The sequence below is a fragment of the Carcharodon carcharias genome, chromosome 13, assembly GCF_017639515.1.
Source record: "Carcharodon carcharias isolate sCarCar2 chromosome 13, sCarCar2.pri, whole genome shotgun sequence".
NCBI lineage: Eukaryota > Metazoa > Chordata > Chondrichthyes > Lamniformes > Lamnidae > Carcharodon > Carcharodon carcharias.
In genome coordinates this window covers 96,662,804-96,677,025 of record NC_054479.1, presented here as the reverse complement: position 1 = coordinate 96,677,025, position 14,222 = coordinate 96,662,804, and the positions used below count along the sequence as shown (strand labels likewise).

General features: G+C 43.0%; 1 protein-coding gene across 5 annotated transcripts in view; it reads left to right on the top strand.

Moving 5' to 3' along the window:
• Positions 1–14,222, top strand: part of cald1a (caldesmon 1a) — a 203,007-nt gene that overhangs the window by 153,059 nt on the left and 35,726 nt on the right. For all 5 annotated transcript variants that reach the window (XM_041201871.1, XM_041201870.1, XM_041201872.1 and 2 more), the window contains 2 exons: positions 2,447–2,888; positions 9,683–9,813. In XM_041201871.1, the coding sequence (XP_041057805.1) occupies positions 2,447–2,888; positions 9,683–9,813 (573 nt within the window). The remainder of the gene's footprint in view (positions 1–2,446; positions 2,889–9,682; positions 9,814–14,222) is intronic.

Genomic DNA, 14,222 nt, shown 5'->3' with positions numbered 1-14,222 from the left:
GGTTTCAGATACCCAAGGTGATTATCACCGAGGCTGATGGTTGTCTTGAGGGAGAGAATTTGTGCCAAAGCCTCCCGCTGCACCACAGGTAATCAAGATGTCACAATGGAGTTGGAGGCCTGGTATCCATGAGGGAGAGGAAGGAGGTCCTCTTCCCAGAGGGTGACAGAAGGAAACCACCTCATCATACAACAGGGCACCTCTCTGTTCAGTGTCATCCCCCTCTACCTCCTAATTAATCCACCTCTCTTACCACCTCTCCTGCCCTGATGAGCTGTCCCTTTACAGGGCCTCACTGTTCTCAAGGTCGACACTCTGAAGGGCTATGTTATAGAGAGCACAGTAGACCCCCCAAACAATGACCGAGACCCTTGCAGGAGGGTATTGCAGAGCATCATCTGACTGCATTAGGCACCAGACCCAATGCCCTTTGAGCCCACAATGCCGCTCAGTTGAGAATCTCATGTGTTGTCCAGCACCCATAAGAGAGGGTACTTGTTACCTGAGTAATGCACCGCTGTGCACGCGGTTGTGAGATACCTCAGATGTTCACACTGATAGGGGCACAGATGCCTGTGACCTCTGCCTGGATCCTGAGCACAGACCTTGGGTCTCCTTTTCCTTTATCCTCCTTGACCCTCTCCCCTAGCCTTCTGATGCTTGGTGCTCTGCCCTTTATGTACAGGCTGCTGCTTCTCATCTCCAATCACCTCGGTTTCTGAGGGTGCAGCATCCATTTCCAGCTGCACCCTCCCTGGTGCTCAGATGGAGCCCAAACAGCCTTGCCCACTGCTCTGATGCATACATGATGCCAGGAGAGTGATGACCTTACATATTGGTAAAGTTCATAGTTCTGGCTTCTCCCCAACCTGTGATGGGCTACTGCAACTTTAACTTCAAAGGGTAATGCCTTTAAACTTTGAAAAGCATTTTCACTTACTCTTTAAACTCTTGCTGCCTCCATTTTCCCCAGACATGGTCCTCGCCTCCATGTAGCTGGCCTGTCACAGACTGCTGCTAAATGCTGGATCCTTCCAGGAATATTGAAAATGTTACAGGAGACATGCTATTAATAAGCCCACAACAATGTTAACTGGCCCCATAATAGGTGCAGGCCCGTCCTGAGGCCTGCGCTCTCTCCCACCCTCAGGAAAATTGGGGAGGGCAGAAATGGGAGTAGGACTTATGGCAGCACAGCATTGCATCCATTTTTCGTACTTTCCCACTCATTCGTGGCCGAGAAAATCTGGCCCCAGGTCTGTGCTAGTGTTTGTGCTTTACGAGAATCCCCTCTCGTTCTACTTCATATTACCCTGTCAGTATAGCCTTCTATTCCTTTCTCCTTAATTCCTTATCCAGCTTCCCCATAAATGCACCTATGCTATTTACTCCATAGCAAGTTGCATATCCTCACCACTTTCCAGATAAAGAGGTTTCTCCTGAGTTCTCCATTGGATTTATTAGTGACTGTCTTATATTTATGGTTGTTAGTTTTGGTCTCCCCTCAATGATCAGTTGTTTAATAAGGTGCTGCAATCAAGAAAGACAGTTCCTCATAGAGATATATTGTAAAGTTAGTGATGGAGTGTGCATCTTTTTGTTCCTAACAGGATAGTGGCAGGGTGGGACTTCTGCTCAAAGCTGTGACTTCACTTTAATCCTGGCCCCTTTTTTTGAGTTTGGGCTTATTTGTTATGCAAAATGGACTTCTGACAGGATCCTTATCATGAAAGAGGAGGTCCATTACTGTAAGAACCCAAAATTCGGGCAGGAGCTTTTAAAGAGGGAAGAAGCAGCGCAAAAAGAAACAAAAAGACAGTAAAAACAGGGAAATAAGAATACTGGCCTGAACTGGTTTTGTATACCTTAAAATGGAACACCAGTAAAAACTGGGAAATAAGAGTACTGGTCCGAACTGTTTTTTTCCTCCTGGGGTACCATTTTCTTTAGAGACCAAGATTGAGGCCTAGAAGTGTGCAAGGCCCCAATGGAGAGAGACAAGGTCACTGTTAGGCTCTTCTCCCTCAAAGTAACAACTTTGGGTGACTACAGTCTCATCAATTTCGTGCCACACACCAGATTTTGAATTTGCTTCACTTAGAAACAGAAAACACTTTTGCAAAAATTTCCATACAAAGTTAACTGGATGATGTGGCGGTTGATATGGAGGCTACAATGCATGGAGTATGGAGGATGCTTGTTTGAAATGGCTTTCTAAACTTAATTAATTAGATTAAGACCCTTTGAATTTTATGTATTGGTGCAGCAGCATTGGCTAAATGAGAAACACATTCACTTAAAGGGAAATATTCCAATGTGGAATTTGGCCCACTGAAAACATCAGGAAATTTTGGGGGTACTTTAAAAGTAATATTTGTCCTTTAAAATAATGTAAGTATAAATGTGTAATACAAATCTGATAACAATAAATCCTCTTCCAACACAGTGCATTGGATGAAGAAACCAAGGTTTCAAGAACTCAAAATGTGATGGATGAAGACAATGATATTGCAGAGCGGCTGCAGAAACGAGAAGAGCGACGCCAGAAACGTCTTCAAGAGGCCATGGAGCGTCAACGGGAAATTGACCTGACAGCAAAAGAGGAAACTCCAGATATTTCAAAAGAAATCCAAAGCAATGAGAGGGAGGAGGAGGAGAACCAACGGAACAAGTGGCGGCACGAGCCAGAGCCAGAACCTGAACCAGAGCCGGAACCTGAACCTGAGCTAGAGCCAGAACCTGAGCTAGAGCCGGAACCTGAGCTAGAGCCAGAACCTGAGCCGGAGCCAGAACCAGAACCAGAGCCGGAGCCAGAGCCAGAAGAGGTGGTGATAGTAAAAGAGAAGATTGTAAAAGAAAATATTGAAAAACCATTCCAAATTGAAAAGGTAAAATGAGCATTTCTACAAACAAAATGCCAACCATCACTTTGATCTCTTTCCCTCAGCTCAAGTGTCCTTAACAGCACCACTTAATTTCTATCTTAACTCATGTGCAGGTATAAAGACAGTACAGGTGTGCCAATTCCTTTGTGTGTTTTTAGATCACCAGCGTGAAGTATATAAAGGACAGTTGGACAGGGAGATCCCTACACCTGTAATACAATCCACCCGGTTTTCATCTTTTAAACTAATGTGTGGGCCCCTGTCATCTTTTTTCTCTATGTGCTACACCCAGACAATATGGTGTTTCTGCAACCTCCCCCCCCCCCCCCCCCCCCCCCCCCCCCCCCCCCCCCCCCACTGGCACGGGGACAGGAAGGTTAACCTCAATCTGTTTTCAATTAGTTAACTACTCACTGTTTAACTTTAAAATAGCTATAAATTCAGCACCTTACCTTCACCTCTAAAATAATCTGCAGTCGATTTATTGCCCTACCTTTGCCTTGACACTTAGCCTGATGTTTGTTAGTGGCTGCACATATTTCCATTCTCTGCACACTTCCATATTCAGTGCCAAATTTTGGGTAGTTTGTCCAACAGACTCATGTCCTCTGCCGATTAGATTAATGTTAAAGAACACAATTCACTTATAACCATTAATGGGCAGTAGTGAGAGGAAATGTTTATCCAGTCTGTCTGGATGGGATTCAAATTGAACTCCAGGGTAGAAGAGCAATGCTGGTGCTGTTGGAGCATTCATTGCTTTTTGCAATTGTAATACATCATTTTCTTTTAAGTTTGCTTTGGAGTTCTGCCGGGTTTCTCTCAAAGTTGAAACTGTGGGGTAGAAATTCACCTTGGGAGGTATTGTGAAACAGGGGACTACAAATTGGCAACCTGTTTTTCGTTTGCTTCTGCTTGGAGAAAAAGCTGGGCTGGGTGAAAAATGGGCTGCCCGTTCACTATCGCCCAAGGCACGTTTCTGCCCCTATGCAGTCTGAATTTGGGGAACTACAGAATAGATTTCTTACTAAATAAGATCAGCTAAAGGCATGTGGCAGGAATGAAATCCATTTTGTTTTGGCCCAAATGGCTTGGTGCCTTTACCTGTAAGAACATTAAGGAGCGACTCTCAGCTGAGCCTGCAGTTTGAATGTTACAGCCTCTGAGGCCTGGGATCAAAGAAGGTAAGAAGCCAGTAGGGTCCTTACTAAATTATTCCATCTTCACTGTGTGTACAGACGCTCAGTGAGAAGAGAATTGGACTCTGCCGAGACCCTCAATACAGGTGAACAGTCTGTCAATACTCATTCTTCATGTATCAGGCTAGAACATGGGATCTGAATCAATGTTAGCAGGAGAGGGAGAAAATGAGAAAGTACATATGAGATTACAATTATATTATGAAACTTACCCTATCATTTTTTTAAAAATAAACTGAGTTAATTGGCCTCAATGACTATGGTTCCTAATGGGACACTCACCACTTCCTCACCAACTTATTTGGCACGTGTTATGTCTATAGTGCCACTCTGCTCCGAATCCCAGAATTGACTTGATGTCTGTGTGCCCATGACATTGTCCTGTGTCTGTGTTTGTTGCAAATGAGCAGCTTTTTGGGGCTACCACTTGGGGCTTTAATCTTCAGTGATTGAAACACCTCCCGAGGGTAGCTATCCTCACACTTTGATTTGTGAGTGGTGTGGGGGTGTGATGTGTGAAGACGTCAGGACCAGAGTTTTGAGAAGAGTGAAGTGAGAGATGTTAGAAGCAGCTAGCCAACTTGCCGACAGGAAATTCTAGGTGGGTTGCCTATAAATTTCTCATCTGTAATTTTAATTTTTAAAAAAATCTGTCGGAATGATTAAAAACATCGATAATGGAAAGTCAGCAATTAACAATATTTCAATTCACATAAAAGTAGAAAATTCCATTTTGAGTCTAAGGCCTACCCTCATGGCTTAGACTGAGCTTTAGACCCAGGAGTCGGTAATTTTCTTTATTATGCGAGTCCAATTTTCCAAGTTACATAAAATGACACACAATTTTACACTGCAAGAAACAGGCCATTTGGCCCAGCAGAACTATGCTAGAATTTATGCTCTACACAAGCCTCCTCCTCCTACTTTGTCTAACTCTATCATAATCTCCTTCTATTCCTTCCTCCCTCAAATGTTTATCTAGCTTTCCTTTACATGTATCTATGCTGTTCACCTCAGCTATTTTATGTGGTAGTGAGCTCCACTCTCTGGGTAAAGAAGATTTTCCTGAATTCCCCATTGGATTTATTAATGACCATTTTATGTTTATGCTCTCCAGTTTTGGTCTTGCCCACCAGTTTGTGATTCGCAGGAGGCTCAAGTTGGCTGGTGTGCATGTTGTGCTGTTGATCAGAATGTCGCAGGTGGTAGCAGCCTGCGATTTCCCAACATGCATGGTTGATAGTCACTGCTTCCTGGCAGCCATGCTGACTCGGAAAACGAAATCTAATAATGCAGATCCTGGAAATCTAGAAGAAAAACAGAATTTGCTGGAAAAAACTCAGCAGGTCTGACAGCATCTGTGGAAAGACAGAGTTAATGCTTCAAGTCCATATATAGTCAGTACCGCTACCATTAACACCCCTTTGTCCTTTTGTTCATGACATCTTTGTCAATCTCTTCTTTGCCTTCACCTATTGCTGGCCTTCTATCCAGCTCCACCTGCTCCAACCCCCCTTAAACAGTATAAATTTCATCACATTTTCACTTCTGTTTAGCTCTGAAGAAGAGTCATACAGACTCGAAACATTAACTCTGTCTTTCTCTTGACAGATGCTGTTAGACCTGCTGAGTTTTGCTGTTTATGAAACTGAATCTAATATTTGTTCCTGGCTTAAATTTTCCACAAAACCATTTGGCAAAACATGTACTCCAGAGTCCTGCATTCAATTGAAAGAGAGTGGAACAAAATGGAGTTCAATCAGAGCACATCCTGCTTTTCAAGCTGGCATTTGAGAATCCTTCTCCTGATTGGTCAGTGACTTGAACTCCATACTGTAAATTAAGATGGAAGATCCCATTCTTACTGACTGCATTTTATGACATTGGGGAAACATCTGGATCATAGTATGGACAACTCCCCCTGCTGCACTATACACTTGTTTTCCCCATTCTGGATCCATCACAATCCCAACTCATATTTCAAACATAAGAAATAGGAGCAAGAGTTAGCCATATGGCCTCTTGAGTCTGCTCTGCCATTCACTAATATCATGGCTGACCTTCAACATCAATTCCATTTTCTCACCTGATGGACATATGTCTCAACTTTGCTAGAGCCAATATATCTGTTCACCTCAGGGTTGAATATAAGTCAGCAACTAAGCACCCACTGCCCTCTAGGATAGAGAATTCCAAAGATTCACAACTCTCTCAGTAAAAAGAAAAATCTCCTCATCTCAGTTTTAAATGATCAACCTCTTATCCTGAGACTGTAGCACCCCCTCCCTCCTTCTCCCCCCACCTCCCCTTGTAGACTGTCCAGCCAGAGGAAACATCCTCTCAGCAGCTACCCTTGTCAAGACCCTCAGAATCTTATCCGTTTCAATGAGATCACTTTTTATTCTTCTCAACTCCAGAGAATCTAGACTCATTGTACTCAAGCTCTCATCATAGGTCAGCCCTCTCATTCCAGGAATCAATTCAGTGAACCTTTGCTGCACTGTCTTCAGGGCAGGTATATCCTTGGGTGAGGACACTAGAATTGTACACAGTACTGCAGCTGTGGGCTCACCAATGCCCTGTAAAACTGCAGCAAGACTTCCTTACTCTTGTACTTCATTTATTTGTTTACTTATTTATTTAGTTGAGCTGGATAATTGCTTGAGGGGTACATTTTCTTATAGAAAATTTGCAGAAGCTCTGATTTAGCATGTATAATATATTTTTAAAAGATTATTTTATGACAGAAACAGTTACTAAATTTTATGTTTTTTAAAAACCTTAATTTTAATCAATAAACTTTGTTGCAATGCTTCTGTAGGTCCACTAGACTCAGTTGGTAGTGCTCTCATTTTAAGTTAGAAGATTGTAGGTTCAAGTCCCACTCCAGGACTTGAGAGCCTAATCTAGGCTGATACTCCAGTGCCGTACTGAAAGAGTGTTGCAGTGTCAGTGGTGCAGCCTTTAGGGTGTGACATTAAACCGAGGCCTTCTCAATCTGCCTGCTGAGGTAGGTTCAAAGATCTTATGATACAGTGACAAAGACCAGGGTAGTTCTTCCAGTGTCCTGGCCAACATTCCTTCCACATCCAAGAACAGTTTAACTGTTTATGGAGTCTAGCTGTGTGCAGTTGGTTGCTGCCTTTACCAACAAAAGGGCAGTGACTTCAAGAGTAATTCTTTAATTGACCATGAATCCCTAAGGATGGGATAAGGTTTAATATAAATGCCTATTCCTTCATTTTAAATCTTTATACTTTATCTAAACAGTTCTTTCTGCGTATATTGTTTTTAATGAAGGGAATTGAGGTTGCTGGCAGGATCACCACTAGAGAGCGACAGAGAAAGTGGGAGACCAGTAGAGCGTAAAATTGGAGCCCTGCTGGAACAAATGGCAGAAATATTAGGTGCCAGTGAAAACGTGCTCATAACTGCAAGAAAAATAATCTTAAAAGAAACAATGATGGACCTTGGGAACCTTGCACGATAGCGACTTGGTGCATTATACATTTAGCTCTTATTTTCCTTCCTCCTTTACATATATTTAGTTGAATGTTGCTGAATAGCATATTTAGAACATGAGTTAACAACGCAATTTCACTTTTGATGTAGCCTAATTCTAATAATGTTATTTCTCCCTGTGAATTGAAAAGATATGAGCAGCAGTTTTATTCCATCAATGTACAGATATGCTTATTAGCTAAACTCAACCTCATTATCAACAGTTTAAATATATTCCAATGATTTCAATCTGCCTTGCTGGACATTCTACTCTAGGAACATAAATGAGGCCCTTTTGGACAGATTAGAACAGTGAGAGGGTCACTGACCTGGTATTAAATAATTTTAATCCAGTATGAAAATCATGCAGCACAGAAGTTATGGCAAGGAAGTAGAGCCCAGCAAGCTCCCCATGGCCCTTGCCTAACACCATTGTTTCCACTTCTCCCAGGGCAGAGGTCACAGTAATCCCTGGGGTAGTGGTAAAGACTGTGCCTTCTGGGAGAAAGGCCCTTGTAGTGAGTACATCTTTGTCCAAGTGGGCCACATACCCATACGTTTTTTGGCCTAGACCCGGGCCTAAACTATATACAGTCTGTTTTTCTCTATCTTTGGGGCCCCCATTAAGTGGTCTCCCCCCTTCAAGTATTACATCAGAGTGCCCTGTGCAGTGCCACCAGAACTTCCTTTGCTGGAAGTGGTGGGCTCCCATTTCCTGTCATGGTTCCTTGTGGGAGCCCCCATTTAAAGACATCCCTCAAGACTCCTAAATGGAGAAAGTGGGCAGGATTAGGGCGGCAGATGGAAGTCTCATGGTGACCCTCCTTGGCAGGAAATGGAAAATTGATATCTTTGTGCCAGAATTTTTAACATCCTATGATGTGTACATTCTGAAGAACCTGCAGTAATTAAACTAAAACAGATTATTTCATTTACTTAAGTCTCCTAAGAAATTATTCCCTATATGCTCCTTAATTCGATTCTGTTTTCAGAATGTGTCTTAAGTAAATTGGCTTTGTGATTTTAGTTTTGCTTGGATTGTCACAATACAGTTTATGGCAGCATTTCTGACAATATAGCACTCTGACACTACCACACTGAAGGGTCAGCTTAAATTCTGAAGTATGGCTTCAAGCTCATGACATTCTTACTATGAAGCAAGAGTTCCAAACGTCAGCTAAGCTTTTAGATTCTGTTTTCTGAATTTGTTTTCTTATGTATGCTGTGTTTTGATATATATTATAGAATGAACAACAGAGATCAGTAAGTACCCAAGGGAAAGGTTGAAGGTAAAACCCAATGATTTGTGTACAATAACGATAAGGATAGTAAAAATATACACAGAATGTTTCAGAGTAACAGTAAGATGCTAACAATGTTTTGCAGCCTTGCTTACTTTACTAAATCCAATAGTCAGAAAGCGATATCTAGGGACATCATCATATCACTACTTGAGACCAATATCTGTCAAGTGATGTGTGCAGCCAGCATGAACTATGTGGTCAGCTCAGAGTCACAGTGAGCTCACAACAAACATAGGCAGTGTTGCACTCCTAGTGCAATTAATTTTTAATGTTATGAAAGGATGGATATGGTGTCATTTATCTAACACTAAAGACAAGGAGCTCACGAGAGTCAGATAGCCAACTTAATGTCGGAGTTACGCTGGCACCTCAGCCACTTTGCACTTATGCAAAAAGCAGGAGTATATTGGCATTGTAACAGTTTTCTAGCAGAATACAACATGGTACAAATCTAGAAACTGTAAAAGGTCATTTGCTGATGAACACTGGAGGTTATTTATCTTTAAGGAATACTCCCTTTGAGACTGTGATGAGTGTCCTGCTAATATAATCTTGATGAAGTAACAGCACCCCTCTCGATAATCGACACTGTGCTGCCTTTGCTGCTTAGAAGTCAGCAAAATATACTGTGCCCTTGCAGTGTTTTGCATGTGGCTTGGTATTAATTATCCGTGGTTGGTGGGCATTATTTCAATAACACCAAATCTAACTGAAATTAATCAAATCTAAATCTATGCAACATATTAATGAAGTTTCAACCTCTTGTCTTTGTTTTTAAAAACAAAAATTGCAGAAAAGCCAAGTATGGAAGGAAGAAATTGTTGAACGCACAGAGAAAAAGATATCAAAAGCAGGCCCAGAGAACGGAGAGGCTCTCCATGAAGAGATTGCACAGAAACATAAAAAAATGGAAAGAGTATCGAGGTAAGAGCAGAAGTATTACATTCCTTTTATTTTTACTTGTCACTAGGATTCCTGACGAAACACCTGGAAATAACAAAATAACATACTGGGCCTTAATATCCAAGCTTCCCATAGTTGGATTGCGGGGGTGCAAAGATACATTCGACAATCCCCTTCGGATGTTCACAGGTAAGATTTGCACGGCAATTGCCCAGGAAGTGCAAACTTCCCCTGGGCAATTGCCCTGCACTGGGAACCATCCAAAAATGTGATTTAAATCGCAAACTTTGGATGATTCCGACTGGTCTACAGCAAAAGTTACCCAGAGAATATTAGAAGAATTAGAACTTCTTCTAACTTCTGAGTAACTATTGTACAGACCCAGACCACCTCCAATGGAACTCCCACAACCCACTGCCCCTCCAGGGTACCACCACACCCCCCCCCCCCCCCAACCAAACTCCCTGAACTTGTTGAGGCCCCAGGGTCCCCCCTCCACACCCTCGCCTACACCACCTATGGGACTACCACCAAAACCCCGATACCCAGTGGTCTCCCCTCACCCCCGGCCACGCCAAACACTGCTACCCGTAGAAGTCTCTGACTATTCCCCCGCCCCCCCCACCTCCAAACCCTTCACGGGATTCCCCACACCCACATGGGACTTTTCCTCCCCCTCCCAGGCCTGACCAGAGGCCTGATCACCCCAGCCCTCAACACCCTCCCCCCAACACAATCCCCCCCACACCCCCTCTTAAGGCACAACCCAAACCCAACCTGAGGCCCCATTACGTGCCCTCCGGAGGCCCAACCCCCTCCTCCTGAAATCCTCCCCCATCTCTCTGAGACCTGAGCAACTCCCACCCCTCCCCCCGCAAGTCTGACCTCTCTTTGACACCCTGCCCCACACGACACCCCCAAAAATCAACCCCCTCCCCCCACCACTCCAGACAGGCCAGGCCTGGCCCAGCCCAACCCGAGCCATCCTCCAATTTCGCCTCTGAACTCTGCCCCCCACCCCAACCTCCAATCTCCCCCCTACCCCCGACCTTTGATCCCTCCCACCCCCTAAATCCTATCCACTTATCTTAGACAATTATCTTCTCCCTGGCCTGTCAAGGACCTCTTAAATTACAATGGACTTTTAAACTTACCTGGTTTACGGCAGCTAGTGCCGTGACAATGGGGGTACTGCTTCCTTCAGTTCAACTCTCCCACACTTCGATGACAGGCACTGGGCACTGCCTGGATCTCGCCTGGCCTGAGTCGGAAGGTGAATTGAGACAGGCTGGGAAAAAAATTAATGTAAGTAATTGGGCGCGGAGTGACATTCTGGCACTGATTGTCGCTCCGAGGAAATTCAGGCCCAATGATTGAATCCAGTGACTGGTACTTTAATCCCTGTTCTTTATAGGTTTAACAAATAACAGCACCTATGCGAAAAATGAAATAAGCAGCCCATTGTAGCATTGCCAGGCTGGTGTGTAGTCATAACGCTTTTAAAATGACACAAGTCAGCATATGAAAATTTAATTTTCTGCTGATTACACACACCTTTTTTTTTTATTCAAATGTTTTGAATGCTTTGATATTTAAAACCCCTAAACTGGCTTTGTGAGAGCAAATGATGCTTATGTTATCTATTTTACTATGGTTTTGGCAAAGTTTGCAGAAGTATGTTGAAGAATTCATTGCAGAGATTGACAAATTTAGAAGAACTGCTACTTTAGGGACCATTCACAGATACTGACAATGTGTAACCCACTGACACTCCAGCTTGTTCTAATGATGTCCTGGAAACAGACTGAACAAATAGGCTAAGCACATACAATCGTTTATTGAATTGATATTGTTATGATCCCCATAGAGACCAATAGCTTTTAAAATGCGATTTGAATTCCCAGTGACCACACAACAGGATCGCATGACCGGATTTCATGTTTTAAGACTTTTCCTGTAATAAACTAAAATCAACATTGACTAAACATTGCTTGGTGGGCAACTAATAAGCTAAGCTACGGAAAAAATAACACCCCCTTAAATTCCTAAAATGACTGAAAATGCCAAGTCATGTTTAAACATTACACCGCATTCTCTGCGGAATTGTCGGCTGGGATTTTCAGGCCCCGCCATGGTAGTACACACTGTAGGGTATGTGGCGGGCCGGCCAAAAGTCCATTGACTTTTAATGAGACTGGATAATCCCAGTGGTGGGTGGGGTTGGAAAATGTCACCTGTAGTCTTTTCAGGAACCAGTCCAAAGTCTCCCAGCTTCAGATAGGCTTGCTTCTCCCCAGCTCACTGAGTCCTAACAGCCAGTGTCCGTCAAAAGTCATTTCCCTCAGGCTTCTGAGAATCCCCAAACTGACTTGTGGCAGCAAGGCCCACTCCTGCAACTCCTAGTCCCGGTCATGTCAGGATGAATCTTCCAGTGTCCTTAAATCTCAACAGGTCTCATCTCTTCAACCAGCGAATGAGTTCCCACCAGCAGCCTGCCTGGTAGCTAACAGAAACAAGCCTTTTAGTCTGCTGTTGACAGCAGCTGCTGATTTCCTTTCTCACTGCGGGACTCATTCACTCACTCATTCTCTCTCGCTTGCTCTCTCGCTCTCTCGGAACACTCCCTTTTACTCCTAGTCCTGCTGCTTGCTGACTGCCTATAAGTCACGGGACTAATACATTGCATCCTGTTGATGTGATAGACAGTACATAAGGATACACTCCCCGAACGGTATATGGACATCATATCACAACATCCCATTTTTCCAAACTAAAGGTTTACCTTTAAAGAAACAAACAATTTATGTGAAAGCAAAACAAAATAACATTGTATCTGAATGTACCATCGTACAAAACAATAAATTTCCAAATCTTGGAAGCATTTTGGCAGTTTGCTTATCCATCTAGTCTTAGTTACATGAATTTTGCTGAAGACTGCTGTACGTTTTTAGAATGCTGTTTAGAGGTGCTTTGTTTATGTTAGGTTTTAGATTGTGTTCTACTCACAATAGATTACTTGGTGTTTCTAGTTATGGTATTGTTCTAATTTGGCATCTGTTTCATTTCACTGTCATGCCATTTGGTGTTTGTATGTGATGCAATCTTGGTTCTGGGCATACGTGGGGTGACCAGGGTTAGATTTTGTAGCAACACTTGAGTGTAATGGATCCGAGGGATGGAATTTCCGAGCCATTGTATGCAGTGAGTTTGGCATTGGTTGGTCGAATCATCACTTCCACTTCTGTGGGTAGATGCTTCTCAGTTTGTAAAGTGGAAGACTCCTTGCACATGCACTGGTATCCAATTTTGCATATAGCTTATATGACCCTGCATCTGTGGGCATATAATCTGGATGTTGGCAAAGCCATCAAAGTTGGTACCACTGCGTCAATATGTTCTTTGATGTTCACCGTGCTGATTGTCTGCTCACTTTGAGTGTCGATGGCCTGGTCATCCTCATTGTCAGACTATATAGCTTGGCCAGACATTTTGTGGATCTTGTGTTTACACTGTTTGATATGCACTCTTGATTGATTGGAATGAATTACATACCTAGCCTCAGGTTGTGGCTTCTCGTAATATCAAACCACTTGTGTTGCCTCTGCTTTCTGCATTGGCGCTTCTATTATTCTCTGGTACCACCTGCAGTGCATACTAGGCTTGTCTGTATTAGCTATCATGCCAATGGTGGATGAATTACACATAGCCTGTAGACTCTATCTACCCATTAGTATGCATTTGCGACCGCATTGTAGTAGTACTTCCACGGTGTAACCTTTTTCTGTGTATCTACTTATGAAATGGTTTCTGTCGGTTGTTGCCTAAAGGACATGAATTCCAGATGGTGTATTCTGAAGTTGAGCTTCACTCGTAATTGGTCTTCATGTGTTGACAATATTTATCTGCGTTTTTCAGATGGTCATCAGACAGATCTGATGTGCTCAGTCTGTGGATGCCTTCATTACCTATTGTTTATCTGGTTCGAAAATATTGAGGTCCTGAAAATACAGCTTGACACATTGTCAGAACAAAGTAAATTCAGATAGAAGATTCATTGCCTTTTGTTTGTTGGAAATTTTGTGGTCATCTTTTAGCATTTTTCAGGATTTTTAATGCCACCTGGAGCTTTTGACAGCTATGCAAGTTTCCTCGAGCTTTTCTAGAGTGAATTTAGTTCTGAATTGCAGTCCTTTTAGTGGTCACTGCCTCAGTTCGTTGTAAGTTACTGCGTGACTGAAGTGGTGGCATTGTTGAGCCCTTTCTGATTTTTTTTCTGTGTTTAGCTCTAAGCTCTTCCTACAAAGCAGTGATGTTGCTGGGAACATGGCTGCAGGACTTCCAAAGTGAAAGTAAACAGTGAAAAAAGCTTTTTTACAGGCTTCTTCTGGCTGCTAGGAGCTGTTACTGGAGATATTCATCTTAGCCTAGCC